This window comes from Oryctolagus cuniculus, chromosome 7 (genome assembly GCF_051225735.1).
Source record: "Oryctolagus cuniculus isolate XC-2025 breed Fujian yellow rabbit chromosome 7, ASM5122573v1, whole genome shotgun sequence".
In the NCBI taxonomy this organism is placed as follows: domain Eukaryota; kingdom Metazoa; phylum Chordata; class Mammalia; order Lagomorpha; family Leporidae; genus Oryctolagus; species Oryctolagus cuniculus.
In genome coordinates this window covers 58,301,016-58,328,840 of record NC_142873.1, presented here as the reverse complement: position 1 = coordinate 58,328,840, position 27,825 = coordinate 58,301,016, and the positions used below count along the sequence as shown (strand labels likewise).

Sequence of the window (27,825 nt, the reverse complement as noted above, 5' to 3'; positions counted from 1 at the left end):
GGAGGGTAATATTCTTTCTAATCCTCTCTAATCCTTACCCATTTTTTTAAAACACAGTAAAAGATCATTCACACCAGGCGGCTGTGGGAAAATGGACTCAAATAGCTGACCTCTGACATGACTCTATGCTTTTGCAAGTGCAATAAGAGCTTCTTCATAGGAAGCAAAGAAAATGTGGCAACCACAATGGAATCACCATCATAAAAAGTATCTTGTTTTCAGAAGATAACTGTTAAATACTTAAACCAGGTCCCTTTCTACTAAAATTCTACAAGTATCTCAAATTATTTTCAACAAGTTTTAGGACCCATAAACTTTTAGTTAAACCCTAACATGATAATTAGTATATGGTAGAAACCACTTAGCAAAGGTAAGCAGATATTCAATTAAAAATTATTCAGTAAAATTTACATTATGAAAAATATCAATTGATATGTCATGAAAATACTTTAAGAATCTATTTATTTATGTGAAAGGCAGAGTTACAGATAGAGGGAAGGAGGGAAGTGGTGATATTCTCCATCTGCTGCTTCATTTCTTCAATGGTTGCAATGGCCAGGGCTAGATCAGGCTGAGGCCAGGAACCAGAAGCTACAAACCTCTTCTGGGTCTCTCACGTGGATGGCAGGGGCCCAAGCACTTGGGCCATTTCTGCTGCTTTCTCAGGCTCATTAGCAGGGAGCTAGATCAGAAATGGGGTAGCTGGGACATCCACGGGCATCCATGTGGGATGCCAGCATCGCAGGCATTGGCTTGACCTGCTTCACCATAATGCCGGCCCCAAGAAAACACTTTTATTTTTTTCTAAAGATTTATTTATTTGAAAGTCAGAGTTACAGAGAGAGAGGAAGAGACAGAGAGACATAAGAGAGATCTTCCATCCACTGGTTCACTCCTCAAATGGCCACAATGACGAGGGCTAGGCCAGGCCTAAGCTAGTAGCCAGAAGCTTCTTCTGGGTCGCCCACGTGGGTGCAGGGGCCCAAGCACTTGGACCATCTTCTGCTGCATTTCCCAGGCACATTAACAGGGAGCTTGATCAGAAGTGGAACAGCAGGACTCAAACAGGAGCCCATATGGGATGCCAGCACTGTAGATGTCAACTTCACCCACTGTATCACAGTGCTGGCCCCAAGAAAATACTTTTTGGAACAACACCTATAAATCCATATCTTCACTGCTTAATAATCTAAGTGATAATTCCAGTATTAAATAAACACATATGGTATACTTATTAGGAAATATTTCAGGATTTTATGTAAAAAATCTACTATTTAATAATTTTAAAATCTTCCTTATGCTATCTTACTTTTTATTATTATGTTCTACCTACCAGCAAATGTCCTTTCTAATCTGACTTTAAGACAGAGCAATTTTGTTAGTTTCTAATTAGATCCTGAAATAAAATTTGATCCCTAAGGTATAAGCATTTGGCCTAACAATTAAGATGCCTACATCACTGCAAAGCCTGGGTTCAAGTCCTGGCTCTACCCCAGATTCCAGCTTCCTGCTAATGTGTACTCTGGGAAACCGCAGGTGATGGCCCAAGCAATTTGGTTCCTGCCATCCCCACAGAAGACCTGAACTGAGTCTTGGTTCTCAGCTTTGGCCTGGCCCAGACCCAGCTATTGCAAGCATTTGGAGAGTAAACCAGTGGATGGGGGCTCTTCCTTCTGTTTGTCTGTCTGTCTGTCTCTGCCCTGCTGTCTCTCAAATAAATAAATAAATAATTTAAAATTTTTGATCTCCAAAAATATAAAGGAAAATCTTTAAAGAAACATGTTTAAAAAATAAGGTGTAGGATTATTCCTTTTTTTTTTTTTTTTTTTTTTTGAGAGGCAGAGTGGACAGTGAGAGAGAGAGAGAGAGAGAGAGAGAGAGAAAGGTCTTCCTTTGCCGTTGGTTCACCCTCTAATGGCCGCTGCAGCCGGCACCTCATGCTGATCCGAAGCCGGGAGCCAGGTGCTTCTCCTGGTCTCCCATGCGGGTGCAGGGCCCAAGCACTTGGGCCATCCTCCACTACACTCCCGGGCCACAGCAGAGAGCTGGCCTGGAAGAAGGGCAACTGGGACAGAATCTGGCGCCCCGACCGGGACTAGAACCCGGTGTGCCGGCACCACAAGGCAGAGGATTAGCCTATTGAGCCACAGCGCCGGCCAGGATTATTCCTTATTAATATCCTTTGCCACTGACACTCAGGAGTTTCTGCTCCCCACATAGGCTGTAAGTTACCACACATTGGAAATGTCCACACCCATCCTATTGTACTACAGTACCTAGCACATGACACATCCTAAGGCAGGCACTAGAATACCAATTTTAACTGAGTCAATTTGATATATACAGCTAAAATATATCCACATTCATATTTCAGTTTTCACTTACATATATTTCCTAACTCTCTGGAAAAACTAAAACCAACAAAAACCATACTACCTACACTTTACTTTCAGAATTTAAAAGGTTAAAGACTAAAAGATAGTTTTTTAAAATTTTACTTTAGTCTTTTATTCTGCTTAGAAACTCACATGCTCAGTGTGAAAAAAAAATAAACATAACAGAGTTCTGCAGTAGAAAATGACATGGGGCCGGCACTGTGGCATAGCGGGTAAAGCTGCCACCTGCAGTGTCCACATCCCAGATGGGCGCCGGTTTGAGTCCTGGCTGTTCCACTTCTGATCCAGCTCTCTGCTGTGGCCTGAGAAAGCAGTAGAAGATGTCCTAAGTCCTTGGGCCCCTGTGCCTGTGTAGGAGACACCGAAGAAACTCCTGGCTCCTGGCTTTGGATCCGCACAGCTCTGGCCATTGAGGCCAACTGGGGAGTGAACCAGCAGCTGGAAGACCCCCCCTCTTTCCTTCCCCTTCTCTCTCTCTCTCTCTCTTTCTCTCTGCCTCTCCTTCTCTCTCTGTGTAACTCTTTGAAGTAAAATAAAATCTTTTAAAAAATATTTTAAAAAAGAAAATGGCATATAATGTGTTTAGAGAAAATAATCTGATTTATGGTTGTCTGGATTTCTTTTTTATGCATAATATATGGACTCCATTTCTCCAAAAAAAAGATGAAACAATTATGCAAATCACTTTTTACCTCATACCTTTTCCTATTTCTATATAAATCTAACATTTTAAATTGCTGCATAATAGTCCATTAAAAACTGAGTTACTTCATAAATTAGGAAATACGGTCATTTTGGAATTGTACTATCAGGCTTAAAAGGGGAAAAATTGATACCATTAAGCAAAACTTGTAAAAATAATTAAGTCGTATGGCTTAAAATTTTCAGAAAATGGGGGCTGGAACTGTGGTGCAGTGGGTTAATCTTCCACCTACGGCACCAGCATCCCATATGATCACTGGTTCTAGTCCTGGCTGCTCCTCTTCCAATCCAGCTCTTTGCTTAGGGCCTGGGAAAGCCCTTGGACCCCTGCACCTGCATGGGAGACCCAGAAGAAGTGCCTGGCTCCTAGCTTCTGATTGGTCCAGCTCTGGCCATTGCAGCCATTTGGCAAGAGAACTAGCAGATGGAGGGCCTTTCTGTCTCTCCCTCTCACTCTACCTCTCAAATAAATAAAAATCTTTATAAAAAATTTTCAGGAAATGAGGATATAAAATTTGACTTGTTAACTTAGGTTTTTATAGCTAAGTAGTTTAGAACTACAGACATGTCTATTATCAACATTTATTGAGTGCTTATTATGTTCTAGGCAGAATATTGGATATAAAATGATGAGTATGAGCCCTTGTTCACAGAGAACCAAGGAAGAGACATATAAACAAACCAAAAAAACAAGATAGATAGAAAGACTGAAAAACAAAAATTGTGATTGAGATACTGAATGAACAGGGAAGAGAGAACCATTATTTCTGTTTGGGAAAACTGGGCAAGACTCCTTTATAAAGGAGGTATCAGATGAGCAAGGACTTGAAAAATGAGTAGGTGAAGAACCTGAACACATGTACGATGGTAGTGAGATATGATGCAACAAGACCAATCCAGGGAACAGTGACACTGGAGAGATAAGGAACCAGGCACAGTGACAAGGAGGAAGGCTAGAGACAGATTCCAGGCTCAGCAGATAAAGGACTCCAATATGTGTATCATTAAGGGACTGGTTCTTATCCTAGCAGCAATAAGGAACAAGCAGGAGTCTTCACGCAGTGTCAGATGGGCTGTTTAGGTAGAGAACTCTAGCAAGAGGAAGAGCAGAGATAGGCCTGCAGGCAGAGAGATCAGTGAGGAATCTGTTTTCACACTCCATGTAAGATGATAAAGTATTTGAGATGATTTCTCTATATTTGTATGCTAAGAAATGCACTGAAAAAGTCTGGTAATATATACACCAACAGAAACAAAGCTATTTCAGAGAGGTAGACTAGGGAAGGAGAGAATTTTCTAAACTTCTGAGGTGTCTGAATTTTTTAATCACCTATTACTTTTATTATTATATTAACAATAGCATTTTAAATGTTGGTAGTGACAGCACACAATGATCAGTGGCAGTGGGATACAGCAGATAGCTTGATCTAAAAGATATTTCAAAGGTTATAATATGAGTTGGTAGTCTGCAAATGGCAACGTTAAAGGTTAATGAAGAGAAGAAGACAATAAAGCCATAAATCAAAATGCAGGCATAGGAAGGAGAGGCAGTGTAGGGAAAACATTTAAAAATAATTTTCGTGTCCAAGGTACTTATTATAGAGGAAGATTTTCACACAACTATGTGAAAATGCAAGTCTGTAGACAAAGAAGGAAGCCAAAGTTAAAAAACACAGAATTTGGAAATGATTAGCAAATAAATGTATCTGCAGATATAAAACAAAGCTAGTGTGCTGCAGGTCCATATTATCTCTGAATCACCCTATTGTTGTATCTGCAATAAATCAGAAACTGCTTGGGACAAAACTAGTATTCAATTATGGACAATATACTGTACTCAGATAACAACTTTAGTCTCGTGCCTTTCACTAAAAAAATTAAAGCTACTTTAAAAGCTATAGCTAAAAAGACATAATGATGTGTTGTCTCATGGTTTCTTTTATGACTCTAAAACCATACCTATGCTTACACTCAAATTCACTTTAATTTTGAAGTGCTTTGATCTTTATAATTTATCTTTAGATTACTTCTTTTGATTACTTTGTAAATCTTACAACAGCTTTTGACCAAAAGCAATATAATTCTGACCTGAAGTAATGATAATGCTTTATAATCTTCCTCTTAAAAGCAGAGGTTAAAGAAAAATCTCTCTGAAGGCATCTGAAATTAAGGTACTTTGCTCTTGATCAGTCATGCACACAAAGAACCAATTTATCTCTGCAATTAGTGTTCTCAGTGCACATTCTATGAGATTGGACAGGCAGGCTGAATGCAAAGAGTCTACATGGATTGTATTGGGGGAGACTAAAGACAGTTCCTGGATAAAAGTGAGCAGAACTGCTATATAAATAAACTGAAAGAAAATACAATAACTTCCTAATAGCCTCAGAAGCACAGGGAAAATGTCTTATACTGAGGGAGTGGAAAGGTGGACATACATTTGCCACAGGAAAACCCCATTCCACATCATCCTAAGGAGCGACACTTCAAGAGATAAACATTTCATATCTCAGCTCTTTTACTTAGGTCACAGGACAACATAATGGAAAGGCAAAGGTCTCACTGGGTCTACGTTTGTTTGGGTCATAAACTTCAATATCACTTTCCCCTCTTTCCATTTACTCCTGCTATGCCATTCAATCTCAACTGAGTGCCATTTCCTTTTATCTTTTATATATCAACTGTAAGATAGGTAGTTTGGCCAGTGAAATATAATCATGCTGTTAAACAGCTTCTATCTTTTATGGTGGATAAAACCTGTGACATCCTACAAGCTTCAATTTCTGATTAACCAGAATGGATTTTATTTTTCATATATCAATTTATTTTAAAAATTCCCCTTGCACTTATAAATGTGTCCAGATATGGTCTGCTTGCTTGGCAGCACAACACTAAAACACTAGTTTTAGTAGCAAACAAGAAATAACTTTAAAAAGCTACAGATAACATCTTTCTAAATATATACTCAAGCTATAGAAATTTATTAAACTTACTTTTGCCATTGTTTTATATTTTAAGGTTCTAATTTACTCTTCCCCTAAGGGCTTTGTCTCTAAGGCACAAATAGTACTCAGGGCATTAACTAATTCAAATTAGTTGACTCCTAATTATATCAATATCTTCATGTTCACCTTATCTCAACAAAGGAATCCCCAAACCTTATGCATTCTAAGGCTATACGCACTAAAATAATATTCACAAGGAGAAAGTACATATAGGGCAGATAAAACAAAAATAGAATAACAAAAATATATCAATGACCACCACAATCAATACTGTTGCCTGACACTCGGATGCTGTGTTGAGCACTTCATACCTGCTGTCTCATTTAATGAGAAGGCATAATACTTTTACAGCTCTTTCCAAAGTAAATCAGATTCTTTTGCTTTTTTTTTGAGGTGTAATTTAAAATCACAGATCTTAAAGATGCAGTTCAATGAGTTTTGAGAAATGCAGGTAACACCCAAATCAAGACATGGTGTATTTCTGTCACCCAAGAAGGTTCTCCTCTCCAGTTAATTCCCCACACTCATCACTTGGTGGCAACCATGTCTATCATCACAGATCACTTCTTGACTTTTTCCTAAACTTCACATATGGATGGAGTCATTCAAGATGTACTCTTTGGACACAATATCTTTTGAGTTTCACCCATGTTTTGCTTCTATCAGTTCTTATTTACATTGTTGACTAGTGTCCTGTTGAATAAATATCTAACAATTTGTTTATGCACTTGGGTTATTTCCAGTTTGGGGCCAGATGGATAAAACTACTATGTTCAAAGCCTTTTTGGGGACATACTTTCATTTCTCTTAGTTGTATGAGACCTAACCTAGAGTTTCTGGGTCACAGGTTTGGACATATATTTAATTTTGCAAGACACTGCCATGCAGTTTCCCAAAGTGGTTGTACCATTTTGTAGTCTTAGCAGCAACATATGAAAGTTCTAACTTCTGAGGCAGGTGTTGTGGTGCAGTGGGTTAAGCTGCCACTTGGGATGTCCCTGTTCCTTACTGGAGTGCCTGGGACCGAGTCCCACCTCAGCTCCCTATTAATGTACTTGGGAAGCAACAGATGTTGGCTCAAGTACTTGGGTCTCTACTACTCCAGTGAAAGACCAGGGGGAGTTCCAGATTTCTAGCTTCAGCCCAGCCCAACAGCAGCTGTTGTAGGCTTTGGGGGAGTGAACCAGTAGATGAAAGCAACCGTGTATGTGTGTGTGTGTGTGTGTGTGTGTGTGTGTGTGTGTCTTTTCCTCTCTGGGTGTCATTCTGCTTTTCAAACAAATAAAAAGAATTTTAGGGGCTAGCATTGCAGAGTAGCAGGTTAAATCAATGCCTGTGATGCCAGCATCCCATATAGGCACCAGTTCGAGATCTGGCTGCTCTACTTCCAATCCAGCTCCGTTATTGTGCCTGGGAAAGCAGATGGCCCAAGTGGTTAGGCCCCTGCACCTATGTGGGAGATCCAGAAGCAGCTCTGGGTGAGGCTTTGACCTGGCACAGCCCTGGCTGTTGCAGCCAATTGAGGAGTGAACCAGTGGATGGAAGAACTCTTTCTCTCTCTCTCTCTCTCTTGTAACTCTGCCTTTCAAATAAATAAACCTTTGGGAAAAAATAATTTTAAAAATGGTCAACTTTGATATTCTTACCAAAATTTCCTCAGTCTTTTTAATTTTAGTCATTCTGGTAAGTGTGAATTGGTACTTTGCTGCGATTTTATATTGCATTTCTCTGATAATCAATGACGCTCGGCACTTCCTTCTATGCTTATTGGACATTACAATATCTTGTGAATTATCTATTCAAGGCTTGTGCCTATTTATCTTTTTATATATTCTGGATATGAGTCCTTTGCCAAACATATTAAAAATACTTTTTACTGTTTGCACTTTGCCTTTTTGATTTCTTAATACTAAGATGAGCAGAATTTTAAAATTTTGATAAAGTCCAATTTTGCTGCTATATTTAAATATCTTTTGTGTTCTAGGAAATCTTTCAAAAGATATTCTTAGCTGTTTTCATCTAGATATTGAACAGTTTTAGCTTTTATACTTAGATCATCAATCAATCTCAAATTATTTTTTGTGTATGCTATGGAAAAAATTCATGATTTCTCCCACATGTAGATATCCAGATGTTCCATGGCCATTTATTGAAGAGGTTTCTTTCTCCCATTGAATTCCACTGATGCTTTGGTTAAAAAAAAAAAATCCAGGAGGGCACTGTGGCAAGGGGGGTTAACACCCTGGCCTGAAGTGCCGGCATCCCACTTCTGATTCAGCTCTCTGCTATGGCCTGGGAAAGCCCCTGCACCTGCGTGGGAGACCCGGAAGAAGCTCCTGGCTCCTGGCTTCAGATCGGCACAGCTCCAGCCATTGTGGCCAATTGGGGAGTGAAGCATCGGATGGAAGATCTCTCTCTCTGCCTCTCCTTCTCTCTCTGTGTAACTCTGACCTTCAAATAAATAAATAAATCTTTTGAAAATAATCAGTTGACAGTAGATAAGGATATGTCAAAAAGTTCTTTAAAAATTGAATTAAAAGATAAGTTTATTTTGATACAAAAATGTTTGAAACTCATGTACAGTTTCTCACGATATGAATTTTCCAAGAACTAAGAAGACCCCTCATATATATAGATATGTTTCTGGAATTTCTATTCACTGATTGTTTTAAAAAACAATTATTTTAAACTTAAATATAAAAAAAGTTAAATTTAGAATCTGGCAGTAGTATTCTTATAAAGTCTTCAATGAAATACTACAGCAAGCTACTGCTACATCCTAAATTAAAGTTGGACAATACTGTTCTCTCTTTGTAGAAGCAGAGACAAAGAACTCTCATCTGCTGGTTTACTCCCCAAATGCCTAAGAGCAGGGAATTCAATCTCGGTTTCCCACAAGGGTAACAGAGACCCAAGCACTTGAGCCATCACCCTGCAGCTTCCCAGGGTACACATTAGCAGAAAGCTGGAATTGGGAGCAGAGCTGGGACCAGAACATAGGTACTTTGACATGGGACGTGGGTACCCCAAGCAGCATCCTAACCACTATGCCAAACTCTCACCCTGACTACTATTTTAACTAATGTGTAAAATGCCTTAGCAAGAACAATTACATTTATTAAAATTCATAGATTTAACATTTATAATTTCAATGATCTGGTGGGAGCACTAAACATCCATGATTTATAAGTACTTTCAGTTTGCTAAGGCACAAATTTAAATCATGTGCTCTGAGGTTTGTGAACACCTGTGAATAACTTACCTCATGACTAAACTTAGCTGACTCTTCAACATCCATACTTCACCAAGATTCATGACCCATTCCAGCTTTCTGTTTCATGGGTAAAAAGACCCATAATATTGGTATTTTCAAATATGCAGATTCATAATGTTTTGGATCATATTAATCAAGAATGTCAATGATTTACTATAATAATGCTATAACAATATCTTCTAGAATAAACAATACCTTCTAGAATAAAAAAACTAATTAAAAACATTGTGCAAAGGACTTGTATAGTCAATAGAGACATTAAGAGATGTTCAACATCAGAGGACAGTGATATGGCACAGTGGATTAAGCCAACACCTGCAAATCTGGCATCCCAAATGACAAGTTAGAGTCCTAGATACCCCACTTTTTTGTTTTTAAAGATTTATTTTATTTATTTGAAAGGCAGAGTTACAGGGAGAGGTAGAGACAGAGAGAGAGGTCTTCTGTCCATTGGTTCATTCCCTAGATGGACGCAATGGCCGGAGCTGTGCCGATCTGAGCCAGGAGCCAGGAACTTCTTCCAGGTCTCCCACTGGGCGCAGGGGCCCAAGAACTTGGGCCATCTCCTACTGCCTTCCCAGGCCATAGCAGAGCTGGATCATAAGAGCAGCAGCTGGGACTAGAACCAGTGCCCATATGGGATGCCGTCCCTTCAGGCCAGGGCTTTCACCTGCTGCGCCATAGCGCCGGCCCCTAGATACCCTTATTTTTTTTTTTTTTAAGATTTATTTATTTATTTGAAAGTCAGAGTTACACAGAGAGAGGAGAGGCAGAGAGAGAGAGAGAGAGAGAGAGGTCTTCCATCCGCTGGTTCACTCCCCATATGGCCACAACGGCCGGAGCTGCGCCAATCCGAAGCCAGGAGCTTCTTCTGGGTCTCCCACACGGGTGCAGGGGCCCAAAGACTTGGGCCATATTCTACTGCTTGCCCAGGCCATAGCAGAGAGCTGGATTGGAAGAGGAGCAGCCGGGACCAGAACTGGTGCCCATATGGGATGCCGGCACTTTAGGTCAGGGCATTAACCCACTGTGCCACAGTGCCGGCCCCAGACACCTCACTTTCAGTCTAGCTCTCTGCTAATGCACCTGGGAAAGAAGCAGAAGATGGCTCAAGTGCATGGACCCCTGCCACTCACATAAGAGACCTGGATGGAGTTGCAAGTTCTTGGCTTCATCCTGGCCCAGCCCCAGCTGTTATGGCCATTTGGAGAGTGAACCAGCAGATAATCTCTCTCTCTCTCTGTCTCCTTTCTCTTTCAGTAACTCTGCCTTTCAAATAAAGAAACAAATCTTAAAAAGAGAGACAGAGACAAAGAGAGATGTTTAACATCATTAGTCAATTAGAGCACTGCAAATCAAAACACAAGTCACTACTTCACATCCATTAGGAAAACTATAATAAAAAGACAATAGGGGCCAGCGCCGTGGTGCAGTAGGTTAATCCTTTGCCTGCGGCGCTGGCATCCCATGAGGACGCCGGTTGGAATTCTGGCTGCTCCTTCTGATCCAGCTCTCTGCTATGGCCTGGAAAGACAGTAGAAGATGGCTCATGTCCTTGGGCCCCTGCACCCATGTGGGAGAACTGGAAGAAGCTCCTGGCTCCTGCCTTCGGATTGGCGCAGCTCTGGCCATTGCAGCCAATTGAAGAGTAAACCAGCAGATGGAAGACCTCTCTCTCTCTCTCTCTCTCTGCCTCTCCTTCTCTCTGTGTAACTCTGACTTTCAAGAGAATAAATAAATCTTTAAAAAAAAAAAAAAAAAAGATGGCTCAAGACCTTGGGCCCCTGCACCCAAGGAAGACCGGGAAGAAGCACCTGGCTCCTGGCTTCGGATGGGCGCAACTCTGGCCATTGCGTCATCTGAGGAGTGAACCAATGGAAGGCTTTTTTCTTTCTCTCCCTCTGTAACTCTACCTCTCAAATAAATAAATAAAATCTTTTTTATAAAAGGACAATAATAAGTGTTGACCTGTTATTGTAGAGAAATTGGAATCTTACACATTGTTGGTGGGAATGTAAACTAGTGGAGCCACTTTAGAAAAACAGTTTGACATTCTCTAAAAATTTTAAACACAGCATTAGCATACAATTCCACTCCTAGGTATAAATCCAAGAGAGGTGAAAAGATACACCCACACAAAACTTTGCCCATGAATGTTCATAGCAGCTTTATGCATACTAGACAAAAAGTTGGACCAATTCAAATGTCCATCAATTGATGAATAAACAAAATGTGGTACACCCATACAACGGAATCGTATCTAGCATAAAGAGGGATGAAACACTAATACATGCTACATTATGCTTAGTCAAAGAAGTCACACAGAGAATTTCATACATGGTATAATTCCATTTATATGAAAAGCACAGAATAGGGAAACCTATAAAGACAGAAAGTAGTTTAGTTGTTGCCAGTGTCTGGCGGAAGGAGGAATGGAAAGTAACTGGTAATAGGTACAGGGTTTCTTTCTGGGGTAATGAAATGTTTTATAATTAGATAGCAGTAATGATTTTACAACTCTGTGAATATATTACAAATTTTAAAATTACATACTTTAAAAGAGTAAATTTTGCAACCGATATTGATATTGTGGCATAGTGGATAAACCCATCACTTGTGATACCAGCTTCCTTTATGGATGCAGGTTCATGTCCTGGCTGCTCCACACGCAATCCAGCTCCCTGATGCTGGTCTGGGAAAAGCATTAAATATGGCTCATGTATTTGGACCCCTGCCACACACAGAGGAGCTCTGGATGAAGCTCCTGGTTCCTGGCCTCAGCCTGGCCCAGTCCTGATTGTTGTGGCTATCTAGGGAGTGAATCAACAGGAGGAAGAGTTCTCTCTCCATATCTGTCCCTTTCTCAATAAATAAATAAATAAATCTTTTTCAAGGAGTGAATTTTGGGGTGGGCATTTGGTGCAGCAGTTAGGATGCCACTTGGGACACCTGCATCCCATTACTGAAGTGCCTGTGTTCAAGTCCCGACTCCACATCCTACTATAGCTTCTTGCCAATGTGTGTCCAAGGAGGCAGCAGGAGCTCAAGAACTCGACCACCTTCCACACTCATAGGAAAGCTGAATTGAGTTGCTAGCTCCTGGCTTCAGTCAGGCCCAACCCTAACTATTGTGGGCATTTGGGGAGTGGACAAGCACATGCAAGATGTGTCTATTTGTCTCTCAAATAATTAATAAATCAGTGGAGTAAATTTTAAGGTAAATAAATTATTTCAACAAAAATATTTTTTTATAAAAGTACTTGATGGTTAGACAATAAAGAATAAAACTAGAATGAATGAAACAGGATGCTGTAGAAATTCAGAATATTTTCTACTGGAAACTGAAAAACTGACAATTTTAACAGTAGCTAAAAGATGCACCATGATCTTTTTTTTGTTTGTGACTAAAAAAATAATAAAAGATTCATAGAACTAAAGCCATGGCCAGGTAATGAAGAACAAAATAAAAACCATGAAAATACACTGTTTTAATTTTTTTACTATAGTATTACTATCATAGTTACTATATGTTTAAATTCATTCAGAATAAAAAAAATCTGTACAAGCAATCAATATTAATGAAATGCCTAAAAGCAAATTCATAGCCTGAAGAGAGATTTATATGACCTTTCTCTATTGCACTTCTAATAGTTTCCAGCTTTAACAAATTGCACAGCTCTAGACCTACAGCCATTTCTGCTGTGGTTATATGGAACGTTGCCAAAAATATTTCCTGCTAAAACAGTTTTATCCTTTGTCATTTTACTAGTAAGATTCATACAACCACTTGACCAATTTGCATAATAAATTTCTAAGAATAAAGATTTTAAAATATATATTGAAATGTCACTGTTCATTAGGTTACATAAGTTATGACCCTAGTGAAGTTTGAAGAAAAAAAACCCTAAAGCCCTTTATATTTGCTTGCCTCCAGCTGTGAGTCAAGAATACAGACCCAAACAGAAGAACAAGGGAGAGGGAGGTTTATACATACATCACTTGTAAAACCTTAGCAAAAACAGCCACAAATTCCAGAGCCTTCCCAGTTTATATGACATTTATGTTATTTAAGTGGTATATTACTCAAGTTGTGGGAGCATAAAATTTCTCCAGAAAAACTTAATAATTATCCTGCTTCATCACTCTTTATCTTAAAGTGTTTATCCACAAAGATTAATCTAAGTTTATAGCACCATTCTACTTAGCTGGATATTTTTTAAAAAGATGTATTGATATATTTATTTGACAGAGTGATGGGGGAGAGGGGAGAAAGAGACAGGGAGAGAGAACACAAGATCAATCTTCCATCTACTGGTGCAGCTGGGAAAGGAACTGGCACTCCAGTTGAGAATGCTGGTATCATAAACAACAGCTTAACCTGCCACATCATGCCGGCTCCTTAGCTGGATATTTTGATAGTGCTAAATTACCATCTGATCTGATATTTAGTTGAGGGGAAAATATGCAAATACTACCTTTAAATAATGATTTTTAATTGAGGTATATTTTACATATCACACCATTGTAAGCATGTAGCTCAGTGATTTTAGTAAATGTATAGTTATACGACCATCACCACAGAAGTTCTCTCATGCTGGTTTACAGTCAATTCTTACTCCACCTTCAGCTCAGGGAACCACAGATTTGCATTTTGTTTTCCATAGTTTTACCTCTTTTACAAATTTCATAAAAATAGAATCATACAATATATTGTCTTTTGTCACTGGCTTCTTTCACTTGGCATAAGGTAGTTGAAGTTTATCCATGTTGCTGTCTGTATTGTTTGTTCTTTTTTATTGCTAAGTATTGCTCCATCGAATGGATATAACACTATTTATTTATTCATTCACCTGTCTGAATTGTTTCAAATTTTTGGTTACTGTGAATATGAACACTTGCATACAGAATCTATGGAATTTCATTGTTCTCGAGTAGATGCCTAGAAATAGAATTGATGAGTCATGTTGTGCCTCCAAAACTGTCTCCCAAAGCAGCTATACTATTTTGCATGCACAATAGTAACGCATGCAGTTTCTTCACATCCTTACCAATACTTGTGAGTATAGCCATTCTAGTGGGTATGAAGCAGTATCATATCGTTGTTTCAAGTTTTACTTCCCCAATGACTAGTGTTATTAGCTATATTCATATACCTTCTTTGGTAAAGATATATGAATATAATACATATGTGTCTATACACACACACGTGCGCATATCTTTTACTCATGTTTTGGGGTTTTGTCCGCTTAGTTTAACAGTTATTTATATATTCTTATCCTGGATATAAATACTTTAACAGAGAGTAATTTGCAAATATTTTCTCCCAGTATTTGGCTTTTCATTTTCCTGATATCTTTTAAAAAAGAAGATTTATGTATTTTGAAAGGCAGGGTGAGAGACAGAGACAGGCTGGGTTAGACCAAAGCTAGGAACCAGAAACTCCATCCAGGTCTCCCACATGAGTGGCAGGGGTCCAAGTACTTGGGCTATCACTTGCTGCCTTCCCAGGTACAACAGCAGGGAGTTGGATAGGAAATGGAGCAGTTGGAACTTGAACCAGCACTCTAGAATGGGATGTCAGTGTTGCAAGTGGCAGCTTAATTCTCATAGTCACAATGTCAGCACCTTTAATGATGTCTTTTAAAGAGCAAAGGTTTTTAGTTTTGAAAAAAGTCTAATTTATCAATTTTCTTCTTTCATGGATCATAGTTTTGAAGAAATCTTTGCCTAACCCAGGGTCACAAAGATTTTCTTCTGTGTTTCCTTCTGGAAGTTTTATAATTCTACCTTTAACATTTAGGTCTATGATCCATTTTGAGTTCATTACTGAATACGGTGTGAGGGAAGAGTCTAGGTTGTTTTTTTTTTTTTTTTTTTTTTTTTTTGACAGGCAGAGTGGACAGTGAGAGAGAGAGAGACAGAGAGAAAGGTCTTCCTTTGCCGTTGGTTCACCCTACAATGGCCGCCGCGGCCGGCGCGCTGCAGCCGGCGCACCGCCCTGATCCGATGGCAGGAGCCAGGAGCCAGCCAGGTGCTTTTCCTGGTCTCCCATGGGGTGCAGGGCCCAAGCACCTGGGCCATCCTCCACTGCACTCCCGGGCCACAGCAGAGGGCTGGCCTGGAAGAGGGGCAACCGGGACAGAATCCGGCGCCCCGACCGGGACTAGAACCCGGTGTGCCGGCACCGCTAGGCGGAGGATTAGCCTAGTGAGCCGCGGCGCCGGAGTCTAGGTGTTTTTGTTTTGTGTTGTGTTGGCATATAAAACCCAGCTGGACCAGCACCATTTGTTAAAAGGCTGTACTTTTCCCTAGTGAATTACCTTAAAACCCTTAAAAATCAACTGACTATAATTATGTGAATTAATTTCAGGGCTCTATATTGTTCTCTAGTCATCTATATTTCTATCTTTACACCAACATTATACTATCTTAATTACTATAGCTTTCAGATGTATCAAAATCAAGCAGCATAAGACCTCTAATCTCATTCTTCTATCTCAAAATTGTTTTGTCTTTTCTAGATCTTTTGCATTTCCACATAAATTTTAGGGTGAGTTTTCAATTTTGACTAACAAGCTTGTGTGGATTTTGAGACAAATCTGTACATTTTATACTGAATCTATAGATAAATTTAGGGAGAACTGTGATAACAATCTATAAACAACATATATATCTCTTTTTACTTAAGTCTTCTTTAATGTCCTCAGCACTGTTTTTGCATTATGTCAGTGTACATGAGCGTGCGTTTTTAAACTCAAAATCTAAAACAGATTCAATCTGGGCATTAATAGACAAAGATATTTCAAAAATTCATGGAAAAATAGAATCAAAAGTTTACATTTGTTTTGATGGAAAAAATTCTGAAATCCACATATAGTATCTCCACAATATGCATTTTCTATATATTAAGAGAAAAAGAAAATATTTATTTATTTATTTATTTGAATGGCAGACAGAGGGAGATGGAGAGGGAGAGGAAGAGAGGGAACTCTCATCTACTGGGTTGACTCCATAAATGCTCACAATAGCAGGGGCTGGGCCAGGCCAAAGCCAATAGCTGGAAACTCAATCCAGATTTCCTATGTGGGTGGAAGGAACCCCCAACTATTTGTGTCACAACCTGCTGCTGCCTTTCAAGGTGTATGTTAGCAGGAAGCTAGAATTGGGAGTGGGGCCAGGACTCAAACATAGGCACTGTAATAAGGGATTTGTGTGTCCCAAGTGATACCTTAATCATTGGGCCAAATGCCTAGCACTAAATTTTTAAACATCTTAATGATGAATTTAATTTGAGTAGTAGTTCTTTTTTTTTTTTCAATCAATAATTGCTGCTTATCTTCTCATGCAAGGGACAGATTACCAGTCTACTCTGGATAATAACAGTAACAATCACTTTTGGAATGTTTACTATGTGCCAGGTACTCTTCAAAGCACTTTAAAGATATGAACTCTTTTCATCTTCATGACAACTCTATAAGGTAGAGAATATTATCTTCATTTTACATATGAGGAAACTCAAGTCCAGAGATGTTAAATAACTTGCTGAAATTCACAAAGTTAAGTAAAGCCCGAATTCAGACCCTGGCAGATTGGCTGCAGAATCTATTCTCTTAATCACTCTATACCATTAGGGAGCAGAGGATTTCATTTCAAAGCATTTACAGACTTCCGCTTCAGTAATGGGAAACTGGGTAATCTAGATCAACTCTCCCAATTAGAAAAGCTGAAAAAATATTTTTTAAAACTTAATTTAACATATCAGAGAAATAACAAAGGGAAAATTACTAGCCCACAATCCAAAGAAGACAGAAATCCAGAGAAGTGGGCACATTCAGAACTACTACTTCTGTGGAGGACTTGCCAAATCTGAGTAAGATGGTTAAGAAGCTGCTTAGCCTGTCTGGCAGTTTTAAAAAGCTAGGAGTACAAAAATTGGAGCCAAACAGAGGCAGCCCTGGTAAAACCTCTGGAATCCAATTTGGGCCTGGAAAGGAGGAAGGATGAGCCAGAAAGAAGTCAAAATTTTCACTGACTACTGCTCAGTTTCAAGTCATCTAGGCAGGCCAGAAAATGTAATCACTGAAACTGGATCAAAGTGGTCGTAGCCTGCTAGTACTTGCTCCAGGTAGCCAAGAGCAATGAAAATTCTATCTGGAGGAAGATAATATGATTCTCTAAGGTTCTTAATTATTTTATAACTTTTCTATATAAATGTTTTTAAAATGTATTTATTTGAGAGGCAAAGAAAGACAGAAAGAGCTAGCTCCCATCTACTGGTTCACTCCCCAGATGACTGAAGTAGCCCTGGACTAAGCCAAGCTGAAGTCAAGAGCCAGGAACTCAATCCAGGTCTCTCACGTGGGCAAGAATCCAGCTAGTAGTTATAACCTCTGCTTCCCAGGGTCTGCATTAAGCCGGAAGCTGGAATAAAAAGTTAGAGGGGAAACTGAACTCAGGTACTTCAATGTGGGGCCCAGGTGTCCTAACCTGTGTTTTAATGAGTAGTCAAATGCCAACCCATATTTTTAACAATGTTTTTTGGTTTTTTTGTTTGCTTTTTTAATTTACATGAGAGGCAGAGAGACAGGGTTCCCAGTTATTAGTCACTACCCACATTCCCACAATAGCCAGGATTGCGTCAGGCTCAATCTAAGTCTACTATATGGAAAGCAGGGACCCGAGCAGTGAGTCATCACATGTTATCTCCCATTGTATGTATGGTGTGCATTAGTGGGAAGTTGGAATTGAAGGTGGAGCTAGGACTTGGACAAGGCACTCCAATAATGGACAGTGGCATCCCAATCAATTTAACCACTAGGCCAAATGGCTGCCTCATATTTTTACAACTTTTTTTTTTCTTTCTTTTCTTTCTTCCTTTCTTTTTTTTTTTTTTTGACAGGCAGAGTGGACAGTGAGAGAGAGAGAGACAGAGAGAAAGGTCTTCCTTTGCCGTTGGTTCACCCTCCAATGGCTGCCGCAGCCGGCACGCTGCAGCCAGCGCGCTGCGGCCGGCACACCGCGATGATCCAATGGCAGGAGCCAGGTACTTATCCTGGTCTCCCATGGGGTGCAGGGCCCAAGGACTTGGGCCATCCTCCACTGCACTCCCTGGCCACAGCAGAGAGCTGGCCTGGAAGAGGGGCAACCGGGACAGAATCCGGCGCCCCGACCAGGACTAGAACCCGGTGTGCCAGCGCCGCAAGGTGGAGGATTAGCCTAGTAAGCCGCGGCGCCGGCCGTTTTTACTTTTTAAACAAAAAGTTTGTTTCACAGTCAAAGAAAACTAGGTGCAACAGGGAATATGAACATGATGCAAGAGAAAAGAATAATAGAAACAGATATACCAAAGTTTCAGATACTGAAATTTTCAAAAACTTTAAAATAATTACCTTTAATTACTTTCAGAGAGCTAAGTCTATATTTAAAATTTTAGTAAAGAATTAGAAACTAGAATGACCCAAGAGATATGAAAAATAAACAGAAATCTAAGAACTGCTAAAAATTTCAAAGGAGTAAAATCATAGAGTATATTCTCTGACAAAGTGATTGTGCCAAAAATCATAAATTAAAAATAACCTTTATACATCTGGAAGTTAATAAATACAGCTCTAGATGGAATAAATACCCAGGAAAGGAGGAAGTGAGCATAGCTAATGTCAGAATAATGGTTATCTTCAAGTAGGAGATAAGAGGCTACAACTGGGAAAGGGAGTCAGGTAGGCTTCTCTTTATCTCAGTGTTAATTTTCAAGCATTTGTTTTATAATAAATCATTAAGATGCACAGTTCTGTTTTGTTTACTTTCCTATATATGTAATTACAATTCATAATAAAAGAGTAATTTAAATTTATGGGACAAGTATCACTTAATGAGAGATTAATATAAATAAAATGATGCTCATCCTTGGATTTCAGTAATTTTCTTGACCATATTTTTACTTACTCAACAGGCTTACAACTTATTCTTGTTGGAAATTACCTTTCAGAAATTAATCTCTGTCTACTAGCCAGCAAATTCCACTAACACTATTATACTAGAATTAACAGCTATAGTTACATCTTGTAGTAAGGGCATCTATTCTTGAGTATTCTATATTTCCTAACATGGAACACTGTTTGTAAATGCAAAACTTTAACTTGGGTAATAACACACAAAAATTAACCAATAGTTTGTATAAATGCAAGATGTACAATATGAAGACAAATGAAGCAGGTATATAGTTTCATCTGGGACTAAATAAACATCAACTCAACAGTTTTTGTGAGAACTTTCACATCTGTTTCCTATCATTGATTAAAATAATCTATGTTTCTTTAGTTTCTGTCTATCCAACCCTAGTTTAAAACTCAAGTATCTGTCTAGATAAAGTTTTCACAATTTAAGGAAACTTGATTTAGTGATCTAAAATATGAATGATATTTTATTAAGACCACATCATTTGATTTTTTCTTCTCTACAATAAAAGAACAGCTAAGTGAACATAGTTCAGATTTTATTTTGACAGCAATCACAAAGTCTATAGTTTTAAGTATCACTCTTACCTTTCTAATTTAATGTCCCCTTTAAGGTAAATAATAACCAACAAAATATAGCAAAATGTAAAACAATTCTGACACAAATTTTGGTCTACACATTGTCATCAGTTTGATAAACTTAAATAAAAGTAATATTTTCATCATAAAATTTCTCACTTTTGGAACATGAGGATTAAATTCCACAGCTCTATGAATTGCTTCCACAGCATTAATTTCTGCTGTGCTTAACCCTCTTCTAGAGGCTGTTTCTGGAGAGAATCTGTAAGGAAACCACAAAATAAAGAAATGAATATATCAAAAAAAGAAAATGGATTTAGATAACAAAACCCCTTGAAGCAAAGAGGCTTCTGGCAATAGCCAAAGACAAAGCCAAACGACTACTAACAATTAAAGACTTCTAGTTCAACTATACAGAGGAAAAAACAGAGTAAAGAATGAAAATCTGCAAACTTGGGTAAAGAAAGCCTTCAGGAAGAGTCCAATGAAGGCACACTTTGGGAAAAGTAATAAAGTAAAAAATGCTATTAAGGGACATCCAATGAATCTCATGAGACAGAAGTATATTTCATCTGAGAGAAAACTTGCTATGCATATTTCATTCCAATTCATATCAAGGCAAGGTAATCAAAGGCAGAGTAAAATGGTCACCATTTAGTTTGCTTCTGAGTATCTTATGAGCAAAATAAAGAGAATTAATTAAGGACAGCCAAAAATACAAGGAAAGGAGAATAACTTTATTACAATCTAAGAGCAGCTAACATAAAACCTACTTCCCTACCACATACCTTATCATTATCATCATGACTAATATTTACTGTATGTGCTTTCTAGATACTGCTTCAGGCACTCTGCATACATAATTCTCATATAATTACCCTTTGGTGCTATCAATGTCATCTTACAGATGAGGAAGAGACTCAAAATGCCCAAAGTCCTACAGCTGTTGTGTGGTAAAGGCTGAATCTGAGTCCCATTTTATTTAGCTCTAAAAACTTTCTACTACCAATAGTCAGAAGCCCGATATATGCAGACAATCAAAGAAGAAGAAAAAAGAGTACTGTTTAAAGTCAGTGGAGGAGGGGCCAGTGCTGTGGTGCAGTAGGTTAATCCTCGCCTACAGCGCCGGCATCCCATATGGGCACTGGTTCAAGTCCCAGCTACTCTACTTCCAATTCAGCTCTCTGCTATGGATTGGGAAGGCAGCAGAAGATGGTCCAAGTCCTTGGACCCCTGCACCTGGTAGAAGCTCCTGGTTTCAGATCAGCACAGCTCTAGCCACTGTAGATATTTGGGGAGTGAATCAGCAGATGGAAGACCTTTCTGTCTCTCCCTCTCACTGTTGTAACTCTACCTCTCAAATAAATACATAAAATCTTTAAAACAATAAAGTTAGTGGAAGAAAAACATAATAGCTAGCTTTCCACTCTTTCCAAATTATTATAGTTATTGTAACTACTTACTTATCTGAAACAGTCCTTGTCTTCAACAGTGCTGCTGTATAACAGATTGCTGCTGATTTTGGAAGGCTTATATCTGTAATAATAATTTTCAATGTAGGTAAGAATTATAAAAAAAAGATAATTTTAATAAAAATAATTCACAGCAAAAATTCAACAAATGTAATATAGTAGTAGAAGCATCTGTAATGTACTTGAAAGACCTGAGTTTGAGGGGCTGACGCTGTGGTGCAGCAGGTAAAGCCACTGCCTGCAGTGCCGGCATCCCATATGGGTGCCAGTTTGAGTCCTGGCTGTTCCACTTCCAATCCAGCTCTCTGCTATGGCCTGGGGTAGCAGTAGAAGACAGCCCAAGTATTTAGGCCTTTGAACCCACATGGGAAGACCCAGAGGAAGCTCCTGGCTCCTGGCTCCTGGCTTTGGATCTGCACAGCTCTGGCTGTTGAAGCCAATTGAGGAGTGAACCAGCGGACGGAAGGCCTTTCTCTCTCTCTCTGTCTCTCCTTCCCTCTCTGTATAACTCTAACTTTCAAATAAATAAATAAATCTTTCATAAAGCAACAAAAAGAAGAAAGACCTGAGTTTGAATCCTGATTCTAATATTTACTAGCTGTGCATCCTTGAGCTAGGAGCAACTTCTTTGGTATCAGGGCTTTCTTCTCAAAATAGAGAAAGATACTTTTCTTTTAAAAATGATTTTTATATATTTGAAAGGCAGAGTGAGAGAGACAGGATTTCATTCTTTCTAATGGCTGAATAGTATTTGCTGTGAGTGTGTGTGTGTGTGTGTGTGACATTTTCTTCATCCACTCAACTGATGATGGATATATCTTGGCTGTTGTGAACACTTCTGCAATAAAGATGGAGCACATATCACTCTGATATAATGCTTTCAAGTCATTTGTATATATACCCAGTAATGGGATTGCTGGATCATACAGTTCTATTTCTGGTTTTTAAGGAAATCTCCATACTCTTTTCCATAATTTCTCTACTTATTTACATTCCCACTAACAGGGCATAAGACCTTCCCTCGGGGCTGGTGCTGAGCATAGACGGTTAAGCCTCTGCCTGCAATGCAAGCATCCTACATAGGCACTGGTTTGTGTTCCGGCTGCCCCACTTCCAATCCAGCTGCCTGCTAACGCACCTGGGGAAAGCAGTGGAAGATATCCCAAGTACTTGGGCCCCTGCATCCACCTGGGAAACCTTGAGGAAGCTCCTGGCTCCTGGCTTTGGCCTAACCCAGCCCAGCCCATTGAGGCCTTCTGGGAAATGAACTAAAGGATGGAAGATCTCTGTCTCTCCCTCTCTCTTTTGGTAACTCTGCCTTCCAAATAAATAAAATATAAATCTAAAAAAAAAATAAACTTTTCCTTTCTCCAAATCCTGGACAGCACTTGTTACTTTCTTTTCGCTAATAGCCATTCTTCTTCTTTTTTAAAAAGATTTATTTTATTTATTTGAAAGGCAGAATGACATTTGAAAGGCAGTTACAACTGAAAATTGATCCCTGTTAAAAATAAGAGTGGGAATGAGAGAGGGAGAAGATGTACAGTTCAGCACGCACTCACTTGGACTTAACCTTAATGGTAGAGCTAGAAACGTGCCAGGGGATTCCAAATTCCATTAAGATGGCAGGTACCAATGCCATCTTACTGGTCAAAGTGACCAGTTTAAGTTCATAATTGATCATAAAGATAGGATTAAGTGTCAAAGGCATCACATAAATAAGACCAGTGTCTGCTAATAATTGATAGAATTAAAAAGGAGAGAATGACCCAACATGGGAAGCAGGATACACAGCAGACTCATAGAATGGCAAAAGCCCTCAACAGCATTCTGGCCTCAGAATTAGCCCTTAAGGCATTCAGATCTGGCTAAAAAGCCCATGAGAGTTTCTCAGGCATGGAAAAAATTGGCAAGAAATGACCTAAATGAAAGATCTCTGTGAGTGAGATCCCAGTGGAAAGAACGGGACATCAAAAACGGAGGTACCTTTCTCTGAAGGGAGGAAAGAACCCCTGTTTTGATTATGGCCTTGTCTAAATAAGGTCGGAGTTTGTGAACTCAAGAGGCTTCCATAGCCTCGGCAGCTCATGACAAGAGCCTCAGGTGATTACTGACATCATAAATAAGAGTGTCAATTGTTAAATCAACGGGAGTCACTGTGCATTTACTCCCCATGTAGGATCTCTGTCCTTAATGTCCCTATGCGAATTAACGGTAAAACTAGTATTCAAACAGTACTTTATACTTTGTGTGTCTGTGTGGGTACAATCTGTTGAAATCTTTACTTAGTATATACTAAGTTGATCTTCTGTATATAAAGATAATTAAAAATGAATCTTAATGAAGAATGGGATGGGAGAGGGAGTAGGAGATAGGATGGTTTGTGGGTAGAAGGGAGGTTATGGGGAGAAAAACTGCTATAATCCAAAAGTTGTACTTTCAAAATTTATATTTATTAAATAAAAGTTTTCTTAAAAAATACAGTTACAACAGAAACAGAGTCAGAGACAGAGACAGAGAGAGCTTCCATTGGCTGCTTTGCTCCCCAAATGGCTGCAATGTCCAAGCTGGTCTAGGCCAAAGCAGGAGCTCAGAAGTCCATCCAGGTCTCCCACATGGGTAAGCAGGTACATGCAGGCCATCTTCCACTGCTTTCGCAGGTGCATTAGCAGGGAAGTGAATGGGAAGCAGAGCAGCAGGGACTCAAATGGGTGTTCTGATACAGGATGCCAGCACCAAAAGCACTGCCTTGACCCACTGTGCCACAACGCTGGACCCTGTTAATAGCCATTCTAACAGGGGTGAGGTGATATCCGGATTTTCTGCATTTTCTAAAATAAGTATTTTTACTAAATGACTAACTACATTAGTCCTGTTTTAAATAATGCCCAAAATAATGAATCAGAAGTGTAAGACTGGAGAACTCTCTTGATGTTTTTGATTCTAGAGTTATACTAACAAATGGAGAAATAAGGAAATTGCTTTCAACTTCTGCCAAGAGTTGAGAGTGGTAAAAACTGGAACTTATGAAAATAACTGAAAACCCAGAAGTATACCCACTTAGACACACTTTATTAGTTTTATTTTATTTTTTAACATGTCAGGTCGTATTCTGGACTTTCAGATGCCGTCCCTAATCTGGTTCATCTTAAGTATCGGAAGTAGGCCAGGAGTCCAGTAAGTTACATATGGAAATATTTTCTCACAAATTTCTCCATGAGCCTCTACTATTCTGAAATGCAAGAATTCCAGATGTTTAAAAGAAATAAACTTCCCTTTCCAAGTATAGCACATTTCAAAGTCTCCAAGCCATGAGGACTCCTAAACTCACATGTAGGAAACTACAACAGGAGAAGTGTGAGTAAGTTACTTATATGTGTTCAACTATAGTGAAAGATATGACTGTCTAGAAACATTATGTTTATTAGGAAACTTCCAGTTTGGGGCTAAAAGCTGATGCCTCATTCAGAATTAGGAGAAAATCTATGCATCTTTAAAATTATCCCAACTCTATTTGTGATAAACTAGCATTATTATAGTATACAACAAAAATAGCCAATAAACATTGAATTGTTAATTATGGGAAGACTAATTAACAATGAAATGATTTAAGTTGAAGCTTGCCACTTATTGATTGGGAGATCTTTTCTAATACTGAAACTTCTTCAACTCCAGTTTCCTTATTCAATAATAGGAAAAGAAAAATATCCATCCTACCTTATTATAAGGATCAGAGAAGATAGTAAATTACATTTTGAACTCAAAAGTATTGTAAAAATGCTATTCTGAGGGGCCGGTGCTATGGCGCAGCAGGTTAACGCGCTGGCCTGAAGCACTGGCATCCCATATGGGTGCCGGTTTGAAACCCGGCTGCTCCACTTCCAATCCAGCTCTCTATGGCCTGGGAAAGCAGTAGAAGATGGCTCAAGTCCTTGGGCCCCTGCACCCATGTGGGAGACCTGGAAGAAGCTCCTGGCTCCTGCCTTCTGCCTTCAGATCAGCACAGCTCCAGCCGTTGTATCCAACTGGGAATGAACCAGCGGATGGAAGACCTCTCTCTCTCTATGCCTCTCCTCTCTCTGTAACTCTTTCAAATAAATAAATAAATCTTTTTTAAAAAAAATACAAAATAAAAAGTCTTAAACTGGGAAGGTTATTAAAAAAATGCTATTCTGAATTACTTTTTTTTTTTTTTTTGGACAGGCAGAGTGGACAGTGAGAGAGAGAGACAGAAAAAGGTCTTCCTCTTGCCGTTGGTTCACCCTCCAATGGCCGCCGCGGCCGGTGCATCGCGCTGATCCGAAGCCAGGAGCCAGGTGCTTTTCTTGGTCTCCCATGTGGGTGCAGGGCCCAAGGACTTGGGCCATCCTCCACTGCACTCCCTGGCCACAGCAGAGAGCTGGCCTGGAAGAGGGGCAACCAGGACAGAATCCGGCGCCCCGACTGGTACTAGAACCTGGTGTGCTGGTGCCGCAAGGCGGAGGATTAGCCTAGTGAGCCGCGGCGCAGGCCCTGAATTACTTTTATACATATTGTTAGGCAACTCCTGACAGCCCTCCTTGACACTCTAAAATAAATCAGGCACCCTCCTACATGCAAAGTACCCATTCTTTCCTAATTCAACACACTGTCTACAGTGTAACTGCTATTTGTCTGCACTTGCCACTAAACCAGAAATTCTATAAGGTCTAAATCCATGTCCTCTTGTTTGCCACTCTATTCCAAGTGCCTCACTCCTGTCAGCTACTGAATTAATAAATAAATATCAACAGAAGCAGAGCTCCTCGTTGTAGTCACTTGCTATCCAAAGTTCTGATAAAGAAGATACTTAATAACAATGTGTACCAATGCATACTAAATGGTAGTTGACAAGACTAGAAAGAGAAAATTAGAGAAATAGGAGCATATTTATAATTATATAACTAATAAAATAATACCTGAATCATGCAATCAACTCAAATATGACTTACCATCATACTTTGCTAGGACTGCCTGAACATCTGCATAGGCCTGTAATTCTAAAAGTGATTCTAAGAGATTTTCATGGATGTTCAACATGGTAAGAAGAGGAAATTCTTTCATCAGCTGTATATTAAAAGGAAAAAATTATTAAAACCATAGCAAAACTCAATAGAGCTAAGCCTGTTTTACTAAAGTAGAAATTCTATTGTTTCCTTATAAAACCGTGGAGACCAAACACTTAAGAAATGTATATAATTAAATAATTATCTTGTTATAAAACTTCCATTTTAAAAAAGTGATTTGGCATTAAAAAACTGGCAACTTCAACTATATTTTAGAGGAATAAAAAGAATAGTTCAGTAATTAAATTTACTTACATCTCTCATTATTTTTACTGCTTCTCTTATTCTTCCTAACTTTCTTGCACACATTGCCAATCTTCTTTTAATATACACCAGTACATTGGTATCTCTCCCTATTTTGAAATGCAAAAAGATGTATAATGGCCTGCTATTTCATTAACATATCAATCATTACTTTTAATTGCTTATGTTAGAAGAGTCAACTAAAACTAAATTGTGTCAGAAATGAAGAATATTAATGATTGTTGAATTTCAATGATGAATATTGAATGGGAGTGCTATTATTGTGTATGTTTGAAGTTTTCTGTGTTAAAAACTTAAATACATACTGAATTATTTGTGCCTCTAATAGCAAGTAATCTAAGTACAGTAATATATAAAGATATTTGCTTAAGAATGAAGTTCATTTAATATTAACATAAAAGAAACACATATATTAATAGGAAGATATAAAAGTAATCTACTGTTTTGCTTCTGTATAAACAATTATTATTTTAATATCTATCATTTTGACTAAAAACCAAAAAATGACAATAAAATTTCCATGGTTATTGTAGACTTTTCTTAACAACTAGTAACTAACAAAGTATAAAATAACTTCTAGTAAGTGCTACAAAATTTTGTAACCTAACTGTATTTAAGATTATATAAGGACAAAATGGCTTTACAGACATAGTTTTAGGCTGAAAATTTATATATTCCCATAGTTATATGTTAAAACAACTTGCATTAATGAAACATACTGTAAATAGCAATATTTAACTTAGAGAGAAAGCATTTAAATTTTCTTTTTTTTTTTTTTTTTTTTTTGACAGGCAGAGTGGACAGTGAGAGAGAGACAGAGAGAAAGGTCTTCCTTTGCCATTGGTTCACCCTCCAATGGCCGCCGTGGCCACAGCAGAGAGCTGGCCTGGAAGAGGGGCAACCGGGACAGAATCTGGTGCCCCGACCGGGACTAGAACCTGGTGTCGGGTGCCGCAAGGCAGAGGATTAGCCTACTGAGCCGCGGCGCCGGCCAGCATTTAAATTTTCTACAAACAAAAGATTTAGAACTTAATTGGTAACAGATAATGCATACATAAACATATTTCAATTCATTGCTCACTATATGCAAAATCAT

At 38.8% G+C, this 27,825-nt stretch overlaps 1 protein-coding gene across 23 annotated transcripts in view; it reads right to left on the bottom strand.

Moving 5' to 3' along the window:
• ST7L (suppression of tumorigenicity 7 like) overlaps positions 1-27,825 on the bottom strand; it is a 174,105-nt gene that overhangs the window by 104,927 nt on the left and 41,353 nt on the right. For 14 of the 23 annotated variants that reach the window (XR_016210748.1, XM_070077862.2, XM_089300135.1 and 11 more), the window contains 4 exons: positions 26,721-26,818; positions 26,352-26,466; positions 21,373-21,445; positions 20,069-20,171 (listed from right to left, as the gene is read on the bottom strand). Coding sequence is in view for 19 of the 23 variants with exons in the window: in XM_070077862.2 (XP_069933963.1) it covers positions 20,069-20,171; positions 21,373-21,445; positions 26,352-26,466; positions 26,721-26,818 (389 nt within the window). In the remaining 4 variants the exon portion in view is untranslated. Of the gene's footprint in view, positions 1-20,068; positions 20,172-21,372; positions 21,446-23,826; positions 24,030-26,351; positions 26,467-26,720; positions 26,819-27,825 lie in introns of those variants that run through there. The other 9 variants (XR_016210746.1, XR_016210749.1, XR_016210747.1 and 6 more) reach the window with 5 other exon arrangements.